This window comes from Nuphar pumila, chromosome 1, assembly GCF_984573655.1.
Source record: "Nuphar pumila chromosome 1, dmNupPumi1.hap1.1, whole genome shotgun sequence".
Taxonomy (NCBI): domain Eukaryota; kingdom Viridiplantae; phylum Streptophyta; class Magnoliopsida; order Nymphaeales; family Nymphaeaceae; genus Nuphar; species Nuphar pumila.
This window is the reverse complement of record NC_143249.1, coordinates 41427586-41441113: the sequence shown is the minus strand read 5'-3', so window position 1 is coordinate 41441113 and position 13528 is coordinate 41427586. Positions and strand designations below refer to the sequence as shown.

The 13528-nt window shown below is 37.3% G+C and overlaps 1 protein-coding gene across 1 annotated transcript; it reads left to right on the top strand.

Moving 5' to 3' along the window:
• Positions 1–4889: 4889 nt before the first annotated feature.
• On the top strand, positions 4890–12416 carry LOC149848797 (uncharacterized). The gene is made up of 10 exons (XM_090012498.1): positions 4890–5150; positions 8020–8149; positions 8386–8581; positions 8661–8873; positions 8956–9094; positions 10615–10765; positions 10854–10963; positions 11624–11721; positions 11827–11896; positions 12041–12416. The coding sequence occupies exons 1-10, from the start codon at positions 5058–5060 to the stop codon at positions 12128–12130; spliced, it is 1290 nt and encodes a 429-aa protein (XP_089868624.1). The 5' UTR covers positions 4890–5057; the 3' UTR covers positions 12131–12416.
• The last annotated feature ends 1112 nt before the right edge of the window (positions 12417–13528 follow it).

Genomic DNA, 13528 nt, shown 5'->3' with positions numbered 1-13528 from the left:
GGTGAAACGTCCCAACATCCCAGCTGAATGCGTATTTTTAGTGGGTTATTTTGTTTGCATTTAGCTGTTAATCTTCCTATCTACTTGACGCTATTCAATTCAATTTGAATACCGTTTGTCAGGCAGTTAGCTATTCCTATTTATCCGTGTTAACCAACTCCAACTGTTATATGTAGTTTTTGAGTTAAATCTGATTTCTATTTTTGCTTGCTTGAATTGTTAGTAATTTGGTTTAGGACAGGGTTTGTGTTTCACGATTTTTTTCGTCTTGGATTTTAAGCCAAAAGCGCTATTAGTAGTATGGGTGTGGGACACACACCAACTGTTTGGTGAAATGGCTCACTGACTCAGCTGAACCAGTTTGGTTCAGATTTTTTGGCCACCCATTGTCTTTTTTTAAGGGTCGAGTTCCTACAGTGTTCGCACATTTTAAACAGCGTTTAGGCATCTTTTAGGAGACAGTTTGCTGAATTGTTTTGTTCCATAAATCAGTACTTAAACCAGTCCCTAGTCATGTTAAATAGTTTGAGAATTTCATACATTTAATTCCACTGTCATTGCTACTTGTGCATACTCTTTACAGGATCGTCCTTCAAGACCATAGCATTGTCCCCGAGACCCGAAGTCTGCCCACTCAACGAAAAACTTCTGTCTCCGCCACTGACTAGTAGAATCATGTCTATTAAGAGATTAAAGTTGTAGATTTATGCATGCAGAATATGCATATGCATGTGAGTTTCGTAGCATGTTTTTTTTTCTGCATACGCAAATAATTTGATAGACATGTGCTAGCCTATTTGTAACAGGCCTGGTTAGTGTCGCAGAGCCCAGCCAAGTGGGCTCGAATGGGCAACCGACTAATATAGTGGGGCTGCAGAGCAAGCCTGGTCAGTAGGCCAACTGAGTGCAGCTCGATCGGCCAGGCATGACTAGACCTGGGCACGCTCTGCTAGGCCACAGGCTTAGCTGAATCCATCAAGCAGACCTAACCTACCACACCTTTGGAGCCCAGGCGAGTGGCTTGACTGGGCAGCATTGAAAAAAGAAAGAAAGTTTTTTTAGTTTTAAAACAGATTTATTTTTGGGTTGACTGCCAGTCTTTGGCAGAATGCACAGGCCCGAGCTGTGTGGTGGATGCCTAGCTCAGCCAACCGAGCCCGGTTGGGCTGGCGCTGAGCCTCAATTGAGGGGGTGCAGTTTGGTACCCTTCAATATATATATATATATATATATATATATATATATATATATATATATATATATATATATATATATATATATATAAATGTTCTGTTATATATTTTAAATTTTTAGATCTTGTTAAGTGTATGCATTTTTATTTTAATACATGCTAAGAATGGAATTTTTCACATGAGTTGACTTGGTGTGACATGCTTAAGCAATATGTTATTTCAAGCTTGTTTAAAGTTCATGTGCATGCATAAAGTGAATGTGTTGAGCTATGTAATTTAATTAGACTTGTCTTATGTATGCAAAAGAATGAAGGTTTCATATGTTTGCAGTTAATATCATATATAATTAAAGTATTATGGCATAGATGAGATAGATGTGTTATTGCGTGAACCTACTTGCATGTGTGCTCACATGTTTTAAGTGAAGTGATTCATGAGTGAAAGCATGCATTTGATATGAACATATGAATTAAATGGAAGCAGACATTTAATATAAATATATGAACTCATGTGCATGCATATGAATATTATTGTTGCATGCATATCCCTAAATGGGTATGCATGATTATGCATTGAAAGATATGCGAAATGAATGTATAGTTGGCATGCGATTCATGATTTTTGCATATGAATGCATTGATGATCTAAATGGATCATCGTAGGTCGTGTGAGTATTGAGCATGTGTTGCTCTTTGTTTTAATTATTTATGCATTGCAAAAATCAAATATGATATAATTGTTCTTATTGCAGTGTTTTATGTTGCCACGGGTTGTGATCTCGTGAAGAGTTTAGCATGTTGATTTGCGAGCTTGTGTTATTAATTCTACATGTTGAATTATAATTTTTAAAGAAGATGAATTAATAACAAGATAAAAAAATTAAAGAATAGTGTAATCTACGTTTCCTTGATGTCTCTTTTATAATATGAGAATCTTGGACATTGCGGTTTTGGAGAACTGTGAGGATATTAAAACTCTGTGTGCGTTATTGTTGTCCCTGAACTCAATATTGAAGTTCTCCTTACCACAATTTTAAGAAGAATCTGCCACTTTGCCTGGGTGTGGTGTGTAGACACAACTGTTGTTTTGGTATACCAAGAAAGTGGTATTATGATTATTGATTTTCATAGTGTTCCGACATTTGTTATTGATTTCCAATGTTCTGAGGGATGGTGTTGATTCTTGATATCGGTCAAGGGCTAAATTTGAAACCCATTAATAAAATGCAACTTGTGTGCTAAGTTACCCTGAGAACCCTACTTGACCTCAAAAACTTTTACCCGTTTGCAGTATCCGCGAGCAACGATAATTAAAAAGAGAAACTTAAATTATGTGTATTTAATAGAAATATACATATGAAAAGAATACTCTGATAAAAAATAATAATTTATTCATGCATATTCCTGCTATGCATTAGATTATGCATATTTACTTATTTTCTTAATTATGATATATTGGTGAATGCATGATGTTTGTTCTCTAATGCATGTTAAAGTCGTTATTGCTTAACTTGTAGTCTTTGTTGTTTATTGAATTGATCCCTCATGCTTAATATTTATTCTCTATTGCATGAATAGTTAATTAAGTTATGAATTTGTCATAATTGCATCCCTCTAAAATTTTGTATGAATCTTATTTATGTTCTTTTTACTTATTTGGTTCATTAAAGGGATTCATACACATAATTCTTTAGATTCTGACACCATTACTTTTGTGCTTTTCACAGCCTCAGGGGCCTAGTGAGGTGACTTGCTTTGTGAGGAGCTACGAGGGCTATGCGAGTACTTGACAGACTTTTCTTGGGATAGCGTGACTCTTCTTTTTGCTTTATTTATATTTTATTTGCTTATATCTCAGATTCTATGCATTTTAATAAATAAAGCTTGTGCTTCGTTTGGATGATGGGTATAAGATCCCTTGTGGTGGTAGTTGTTTTAAACTGTAAGGGCCTCGGGTTTCTGAGAATATTTTCGCATTTGTTTAAAAAAAAATTACCATTTTTTCATGGGTATGAATTGGGGTTGTTATATTGATTGCTGTGAATGACATGCATTTTAAGTTGAATTAAGGTTAAAATTAGGGTTTGATTGTTTTGAATAGAAATATATTATATTTTAAGTTTATTTTATGTTTACACAGAGACACCATCCCCAAGATAAGATCAGAGATATGTTGGCTTTGCCTATCGTACTTACGATCATTGTCCTAGTAGCATAAAACTTCGTGGGCTTACCTTTGGTCCCTGGATAGCTGCCACGTTTCAATTTGCACAAGGGGTAACACCTATGGGATTTGAACCTAGACCACCTCCCTAGTGGCTTAGGTCCCATCCCACCATGCCAAACCCCTTTGGGGCTGATTTTAGGGTTTACTTTTTATTTGATTTTGTGGTTTCTTTAATTTTTATGATTTATTTTTATTGCAGTTTAGGGTTTTATGGTTTTTGTGCTTGTATATTAAAAAATATTTCTCATTTTTTCCCTAAATTGCCCAAAATTTAAACAATTTTGGGTATTTTGGTCTAGTTTGAGATCCATATCCAAGTTTAAAATCCATAATTTTTTGATCCAATATGATACCCATTAAAGCATTTATATATAAAAAAATATGAATTCCTATTTTTTCTTGAATTACTCAAAATTTAAACAATTTTTGATATGTAGATGCAATATGAGGTTTATATTTGGGGCTAAAATCCATAATTTTTTGACGTACTATTATAATTGTATCCGATATGATACCAATTAAAGTAGTTGTATATCAAAAGATATGAATTCCTATTTTTTCTTAAATTATTAAAGCTTTAAATATTTTTGGGCATTTAGATCTAATTAGATATTTATATTTGAAGCTAAAATCCATAGTTTTTTGACATGCTATAATAATTGGATCCAATATGATACCCATTAAAGCAATTGTATATCAAAAAATATGAGTTACTGTTTTTTTCTCAAATAACAAAAACTTAATCATTTTCTGATATTTATATCCAATTGGAGATTCATATCTGAGCTATGTTTAAACAGAAATATGGTGGGGCAGATAAAGTAGTACGATCTAGAACAAGCTACTTGACGTATATGTGCTCAAGCTGTCAACACAAAAAAATCAAACGCGGGATGCAATGAGCACGTCCTTGTCCAGTCTAAGCAAATGCTGGACAAGTACAATTTTTCTTGTTCTGGACAGAGCATGTGGTCTGTCCGTGTTGGACATGTGTTCTGTCCAAGCTTGGACAAGTAGTCAAACAGCCAGGTTGAGTGAATTTCATTCACAATTACAAAATTGAAAAGTAGGACATGAACGTGCAGATTTTTTTAATACTTTTAACCAATAAATATGCTTTTTATATTTTAATATATAAAAATTTATTTTGTTAAAATATTATTAGAAACTACTGAAAACAATCAAAAAGTAAAAATGATAATGTCTTTAAGTGGTAAAAAGAGTACAGATCCCCTGAAACAGGACGGGTTCCATCCTACATTCAATCCTTGCCATCCAATCAATGGATAGGATTGGTCCACATTTTCACTTAGACGTGCTTGAGATGTGCAGGTGAAATGTAATATGATAAGTGTTGGCGTTTTATGTAAATATCCGATACGTAAGGTGGCTTTCTGTAAATTTCTTTTTTTGGGGGGTTTTAGGGTTTCTCTTTCTCCTTTCTTTCCAATCCCTCGGCGTGGTGGACATCAATCGTCGGCTCTGGTTCTTCATCGGGCGATTCTAGGGTTTTCTGGAGTCCCTAGAGCTTCTTCAGAGGCGTAGGGTTTCTGAAATTAAGCTGGTTTCTTCGGAGGGTCTTCCCGTCTTGCCTTCTTCCTCCTCCGCTTCCTGCATTTTCTTGATCGATCTCTGGCGATGGCGACGATAGTGGAAACCTCGGAGGAGGATCTCGCCCTCTCAGTCGTCAGATTCACCTCCGAACTCGCGTGGGCCGACGCAGGGCCTGAGGTAAACACTCTTCGTTGATTTCGCGTCGTTGCTTGTTGTCGAGCGTTCTTGTGATCGATTCTGTTCTCTTGGATGTGATTTTTTCCTTTTTTTATCGGCGAATAATTTCCTTGATTAGTACTACATTTTGAGGGTTTCGGGTTTTTGGTATCGAAATTGAGGTTTCTGTACGTATGTCTGCCTCCTCCTGCTTTTTTTTTTTCGAGTTTCTGGGCCCATGCGGACTTTCGTTTGATTCTGTTTGCTTGTCGATCCCTAACAAAATGTCATCTTCCTCTATTTTGACGGTTTTGTTGATGGAGTTATAAAGAATTTGTGTACCTGTATGGTTCAATTTTGCTTTTGGAATTCGTTAACGGGGTGTATCTAATAGTAACTTTAGGTGGTCCCCGTTTGTGGTTTGTCGAAAAAATTCTAGGCTTTATCCTGCTGTTACATAGTTTTACATACATCAATTTTTGGTAGCCTTTTGATGGCAATATGTTGATATCCTGTGTAAGATGTTAATTAGTGGTAGTGCTACAAGCTACTGCAGTGAGTCATGTGATCTTTTCTTGATGTCTAGGTGTTCTTGTCAATTGCCTGCCGAGGATCTGGCAACTCTTAGGATAGAAAGTTGTGGTAAATGCATCCTGTGGAGTCTGATAATGTGGTAGTGGTTTGGCGGTTAGAGACAGACAGGCAGATAGAATCAAATATGCAGAGAGGGTTTCTTCTCCTGTTTATGTCAAATATTTCGCTAATGCCTTTTGTAATGGTAACCTATAAAACTGAGAAAGTCCTTTCCTTTGCTAGACACGTATTTACCTTCCATTACGTGATAATTCTTCCATTGTGTTAGTCGGTAGCATTGCTTCTGTAGGTTTTATCAGAATTGGTGGAGAAAGTAACCGCTATATGCCTCTTTTGGGATGGAGCTAAACATGATGTTACCATATTCACACCTTGTTTTATTCAAGAGTCATGTGGTAAAGATGGAGTGATATGTTTTGTAGTATGCATTTCTGATAGTACATCTGAAAAAAGGCATATAGGTGGAGTCCTTGCCCTTCTTTAGTTTACTAGGAGGTGGTCACTGGGACAAGACTCACTGCTGTTTCAAATGGTAGAATCTTCCAGGAAATGTAGTCCATAGGCCGGATGCTCCTTTAACAATAATACCTTTCTGTTCTTTGGGGAAAGGGTATAAGTCAGTGATTCTCAATTGAAAGCTGGATTTGCTGGTAGCTCTCTAATAGGAAATCCTTAAGGTCAGTGAGATATAGATGTAAGAAATCATCATGAATATGACCATGGTGATTAATTAATCCATGATAAGGAAGTTAGCGTATGGCTTTCACTCACCAAAAGGTAGTTGGCACATGTGCAGTCAAAATATTTTTATTGGCAAAATGTGCAATATACGTAGCAGAAAATAGTCAAATACATTTTAATGCATCTGTGGCAAGATAAAAGGCAAAAAAAAAGAAAAAAGAAAAACTGATTGCTTCATCAAGGTTTGGCCGGCCTTTCCTAACCATCTCAGTACCTGAAACTTGCAGATTGTTCTCATCTTACCAAACGCCTATTTGGCTGAGTAGCCATAAGGAAGTTGGTGCACTTCTGGATGGTTGAAATGAGAATTTCTAATATTTTGGCACCATCAGAAAATCCTTATAATTGTACTAATTTATCATGTGACAGTTTTGCATGTCCTATCTATGTAGGAACCTCAGTTAAGATAGAGTTGCCTCATAGAACTCATCCTCTGTTTACATATATAACTTGGTCACTATATGATACTAAAGAATTTGATAACTGAGGATATGCGATCTTTGCATTTGGCTTCCAAAAGAAGGCCACGGCCAAATTATTTTACAGTAAAAAAGTACAATAATGAAAGCTTACTGTCTCGACTGGCCCTAGTCATACCCCTTCTTGTGTGACATGGCTCCATAGGTGTGATATTTTGGGGAGGTTTCTTCTTTGCTTAGCTCATGATAGTTAACAGAAAAGCCTAGGTGAATATGGCATGTATATTCTGTGTTCTAGTGCATATAATATGATAGCCTATGCAGTCAAAAGCACTAGGCAGTGCCTAGTCGGTGGACCCCTAAAAAGCCTAGTCAGAGACTAGGCGGATCAGTCGGTACCTTAATTAAAAAAATATAAAAAATGTGTAAATGAACTGCTAAAATTAGTAAGGAATGTATGCCACATAAAATCAATCAACAATAAGCAAAAAATGCACATAACAAGTTGTCAGGGTACCGATTTTCCTGCCTAGGCAAGGACCGACTAGGTGCCTAGGCAGAAAAATTGGTACCCCTGAAGGGGGAAAACTAGGGATTCCTAGTTTTTCCTCCGACTAGGCGCCTTTGACTACATAGATGATAGCTCTAGGTATCTACATTGTGCAGCTTATTCTGGGTCTTTGATTGATTAGTTGGTGAACTTGTAGAATTGTGTAAAGCTCGGTCTGACTTTTCTTGAGCCTGGTGCGTAGGTTGTAATATTGTACGGCATATTCATGCTGTGGCTAAGTGACTTTGTCTGAAACATTAAAGGAAAAAAAAAGGAAAAGGGGTTTCTTGCTTCTCTATGTTCACTGTGCATCCTCTCTATGTTGGTTCCTTAGCTGATTCATGGGCAATGGAAGTATTTGGTCCATAAATTTTCTTTGACATACTTTTTCTTTTGATTTTTCATTAAGTTGGTCCATCCAACAATTCTATGCTATATGCAAGTTTTCGGTGCTTTTCATATTTGGCCTTTTGGAAAAATTTCTTGTTTCTGAAGGTTTAACCAATAATAGGAGTGCTATATATGGTCTTTAGGTATGATTTTGGCAAAACTCTTTAAGTTTGACATCATTTTATTGTATTCATAGATTGCAGAGCATCAAGTGGCTCGACTATGTGATGAGGCCCAAGAATTCATGGTGATGAGAAGATGGGTAGATTTGGCTTCTCTTATGCTTACTCCTGCTGACCTTGTATTCTCGAGGGTTTCAGATAAAGGTTTGGATTAACTTGAACATGATTGTTTTCTCTTTACATTGGACAGAATAATGTTTGTTATGATTTTTTTTCAAAGGAGGGCATAGGTCTGTTGATTTGCAAAATAGACATTTTTCTGTATTATGGAAAATGTATTTTTCTGCTTGCACTTAAACTTCTCATAAAATTGTTAGGCTGATCTTCTGCTTATTTGTTAGCTTAATTTGAATATATTTTTTGCCCCCTTTTCATTTCAGACTTAGATTGCATATACACTGTTATTTGCAACCTCGTCACAAAGGCTGGTAGTCCAGATGAAGCAATGGAGATTGCAGACCGTATATGTACTAAGATAAACCAACAACCAAATAAAATGCCTGAAATATCTGAACAACCAGATGAAGAGGCTGAAATAGCGCAGCCAATTGACAAGCCTGCCTTCCGCTTGAAAATGTAACCGTGTGCTTCCCTCTCTGATCTTTTGAAATTTATGATGGTCTTGTCTTACTCTTCATCTCCTTCTTCTTCCCAGCTTGTTCAACCTGTACAACCTACTGGAACACCCCTACAGCAGGTTCTTTGTGTATGAGAAAGCCCTTGAATTGGCTGTCAGGGGGGAAGTTACGGAAAGCATCATCCCTTCTTTCAAAAAGATAGACAATTTCTTGAAAGAATGGGACATTGGTCCCTTGGAGCAACGGAGATTGTTTCTGAAAATTTCAAATGTCCTAGCAGAAAATAAAAGGTATGGGTATGGTCTATATCTAGTATGATACTTACCTTTTGTGTCATTATTAGGTGATTATTTAGCTTTCTTGATTTTGCAGTTCATCAAAGGAATATTTCTCCTTTTTGACCAAGTATTTGGCAACCTTTTCAAATGAGGATGCACATACTATGAGTAAAACTAAACCGGTAGCTGAGAGAGCTATCCTTGAATTTGTGAAAGCTCCTGACATGTTCCAGGTACTTGTACGTTCACATGATATTAGTCATTATGCCTGCTACGAACCATGAACATTATTTTCATTGAAGTTATCTCTTCTCATTTCTCAATGTCTTTAAGAGCTCTATGAACCAAGTATCAATTAGGTCATCTCCTCCAACTGAGTGTTGGACTGAAAAAGTCAAATGATTATGTAAATGTGCTATTTTGGCTATGAACTCTTTGATGAACTGGGCCAAGTCTCACGGCAGCAAACTAAATCGGCCAGTTTTCACTTGTTGACTTTAGATGAATGACATGGAGTTGTAGTTATGGCTGTCAAGTTGAATGAGTTGCAACTTTGCTAGATTAAGGGTATGTTTGGTTGCATCTCATGTGATTCTTAGTCACGTGAGATGGAATCAAATGTAATTTGAAGTCATATGATTTCATATCACATATTCCACCATGTGATTTGGAATCACATGAGATTCACTTCAAATGTGATTTCGAATCACATTCCATTTCTCATTTGCATGAGATTCCAAATTACATGTTTGGTTGGCTGTGCAAATGCGATTTATTATGTCATTTGCGTGAGATTCCAAATCACATGTTTGTTTAGCTGTGCAAATGAGATTCATTCTCTCATTTGCACGAGATTCCAATTTACATTTGAATGCAACCAAACATACCCTGAGTTGCTGAGATATGTTGTTCAGCTGAGGCTGCTTTCTTCCAGTCAAAATAAGAGAATTGGTTTTCAGCCAATTTCGTATCTGGAGTTTCAGTTGCTGTAAAAGCATTTGTAGCTACAGATTTATTTACTTGTGCTGTTGATGACCTGCTACGTTGTGCAATTGGTGGTAAGTGCTAATTCCTTGTCATATATCTGTAGTTTTCTGAACAATGTTCTGGCATTATGGGGAACAATTGCTCGGGATGTTTGAGGAAATATGTACCTTTTTCTAGCTTAGTTTCCTTCATTCTCATTTCATTGACATCCCCTCTCCTGTTAAGAAGAAAAAACAAAAGCTGTCTCTGCAACCAACTTGAGAACATACCAAAATAGGGTTTGCAGTAGTTAAATTTTTTGGTTTGCTCAATTGAAACTCTCTTGGTAAATTGAAAGATACTTTATCATTTGGCCATTGGGATTTAACAGATCACAGGATTACAAGTTCTTGAGGCTAGTTCTAGTAATTAGTAAATTTTGTGATACCATTCTGATTCATATATTTGTATTCCCATCTAAGTATTAAAATATGTCAACTTATCATTGTACCTTGTGCTTTCTGGCAAAGCGTCCTTGATTGGTGCTTATGTTGATCTGTTGTGCATCTTTTCGGTGCTAAGAACAAATGCAAGCACACATACATGCACCCCCACACACCCTGCCCACTGGACCTCACACACAGACAGAAGCATGCAGATGCAATGCATTCTTGATTCGAGTTCAAAAAAAAAAAACTGACAATTTCAAAAGAATCATACACTGTTGACTTCTTTTTCCTTTAGCTGCAATGATGTTTTAGTCAATAACTTTAATCTTTCCTTGCAGTGTGATTTGCTAGATATGCCAGCCGTTCGGCAGTTGGAGAAGGATGGAAAATATGCGTTGGCCTTTCAGCTGTTGAAGATTTTCCTCACGCAGAGGTTGGACGCATATCTGGATTTCCATGCTGCTAATTCGACACTGTTGAAAGGCTATGGTATTTAACTTTGTTGCCCTTGCATTCATCTTCTTCCAGCATATCTTTATCTTGTATTTTACTATCTTCATGGATGTGCTTCTTGAAGGCCTTGTTCATGAAGAGTGCATAACAAAGATGCGGTTGATGTCGTTAGCCGATCTGAGTTCTAATGGTTCTTCAGAGATACCTTATGCCGTCATCAGGGATACACTTCTAGTGAGTCTCTCTCTCTCTCTCTCTCTCTATATATATATATATATATATATATATATATATATTACAGGCCCTTTATAATGGGGCCTGATTCAAGCCTACCGAGGTAGTGACTTGGAATGGGGTGACCCAAGTTAGATTGTGCCACCTGGCCACTGGGGAACAATCACGGTAGAATATCCATGGGTTGTCATCCGGCAAGGTTGATCTAACTCCCACAGGTCGTCCCAAAGTCAACTTATTTACTAAGGTTGCTCTGTCCAAGCTCACCAAGATATTGGACTCTTGACTGACCCAGTCTGGTCTATGTAAGTCGGGATGGATTGAACCATGAAGATCTGCTCTGGCATGGTTTGGTGGGGTTAAGTTATATTCGGAACATCATGTGATGGTCGGGTTGGCGGAAGCATGAGCATGTCCTAAAAAAATGACCTGTTGTTTTCTTAGAGGCCTTTGGGTCAAATATCTTCTCCAGTGGCTCTGAGTAGTTTCTGTGGGCCTGTGAACGTTCCAAATCCCAGATGACTTGGCCAAGTTATGGCAATGGCTTGACTGTGATGACTGAAGGTCAAGTGTCTTGCCAATCTTGATTTGAACCTTCAGAGACCAATATATGAAAACCTATTTTTAGATATCCACTACAATGGTTGTTTCTGTTTATAGGTCACAGATGATGAGGTGGAATATTGGGTTGTTCGAGCTATAAGCGCAAAGTTGTTGGACTGCAAGATGGATCAAATGAATGAGACTGTCATTGTGAGGTATGCTGAACTTGAATGAGGTTACTGAAACTATCTGAAAAAAACGGTAAATTTACAACTCTGTTGTTGGTTTGAACTTTTCTTCTTGTGTATAATATTGTGCAGCCGACACACTGAGCGTGTGCTTGGATTTTCCCAATGGGAAGCTCTTCGCTCAAGACTTGAAGAATGGAGGGTGAGATCATTTTTTCATTTTGCGTTAGCATAGCCGTTTTTTTTTCTTTTTGTTCTATTTGCTTTCATCTTCTTAATCTACCAAGACTAGCATCATCGACATATTTTCAGTGTAGCTACTGAATTTTTGGATACCTTGTTTCAGGCTAATGTAAGCAATGCTTTAAGGACGATTCAGTACAACAAAGCGTCTGAGGAAGCCTCTCAGTCTTTGCAAGGCGTGATGATTCGTTGAGAGTTCCTGTTTCTTTATCCAGTAAAATCAAAAGTCTCAGAACTGCTAGAGACGAAGGGCATTCGGCATGATTTTCCTTGAGTGAAATTTTGTAGAATCGGGTAGTCAAATCAACCACTTGTAGCAGTATATTTCTCATTCTCCAATTTGGAAGGAAAGGATCAAACATGAGATTGTGATATTTTTGGTTTTTGATTCTTGTAGCAGGGTGAATGATCGTGAGATTCGTTTGGTTGGCTTTACACATTTGCCCGGCCTCGCTTTATTTATTTTTATTATTGACAAATTGGTGGTACATCGTAATCTGTGGCATCATTATGAGAAAAATTGCTACACCATGATATTCTTCAAGCTGGTATGAGCATGAAAATATCACGTATTTGGAAGATATTTTGGTATTAACATGTGTCAAAAGCAATTTTAAAGTTTTTTATATTTTAGAGTTTTTTTCCCATATCCATCCTTGCCTTATGGGCTAAACCCAAATCAACCCCTGCCTCATTCCTAGTCTCAAATTCAACTCTACATTTTGCTCCGTTAGCCAAAGTTAGCCGAACCCGCCTTTCTATTAACTTCTGTTAGTTTAACAATGGTTAGCAGCTTGCCATGGTTACCTTGTCAACAGAATACACTTAACTTGTTTAAAATTTACCTGCATGACCAATAAGGCAGATGTGGATTTAGGCTTGACCAATAAGGCAGGAATGAATGTGGAAAAACCTCTACCTTAAAAAGGAGAGACTATCTCCCTTAGGGGTGTGAATGGGTCGGACCCTGGTTTCATATGAAATTTCATAAACCATACTGGGCCATATGCTAATCAGTCCTAACAAGCCTTAATTCAGAATTTTAATCGGCCCCCTTTGTTGCCAAACCTTGACCCTATCAGATCAGCTACATGTTGGAATCGGGTCATAGCCTAAGGGAAGTAGTTTTGATCTAATTTAAACCCAAACACTCAACTCCCATCCAGGCTACCAGATCTCAAATGGAGCCTTAACGATGGTGCAACTCACTGGTCCAAGCTATCATATTTGACTCATTCCTCCAAAATGCTAGATAATTATCTGCACTTAGTTTTGTTTCATACTAATTTACCAACCTTTAACACCAAAAACTTGGATTCCTGAAAAGATCACTGCATGATAAAACTTACACATGAAGCTCATAAAGCTCCCAAGCCGCACCACCTAAATCAAGGTTTCCCCTCGTTAAATATCGAAAAAAAAATGCTGCATTTGACAGAGTTGGCATATGCATGCATGATCCCATGCAAAGCTTCTTGGACCGCTTATTTCCAATTACTGAGAATGACAAGTGCCAATAAATCCACTTGAAAAGAACAACTGACATGGCTATCTTATTATACCAGGTGACAGATTGAACTTTCATCCAGCG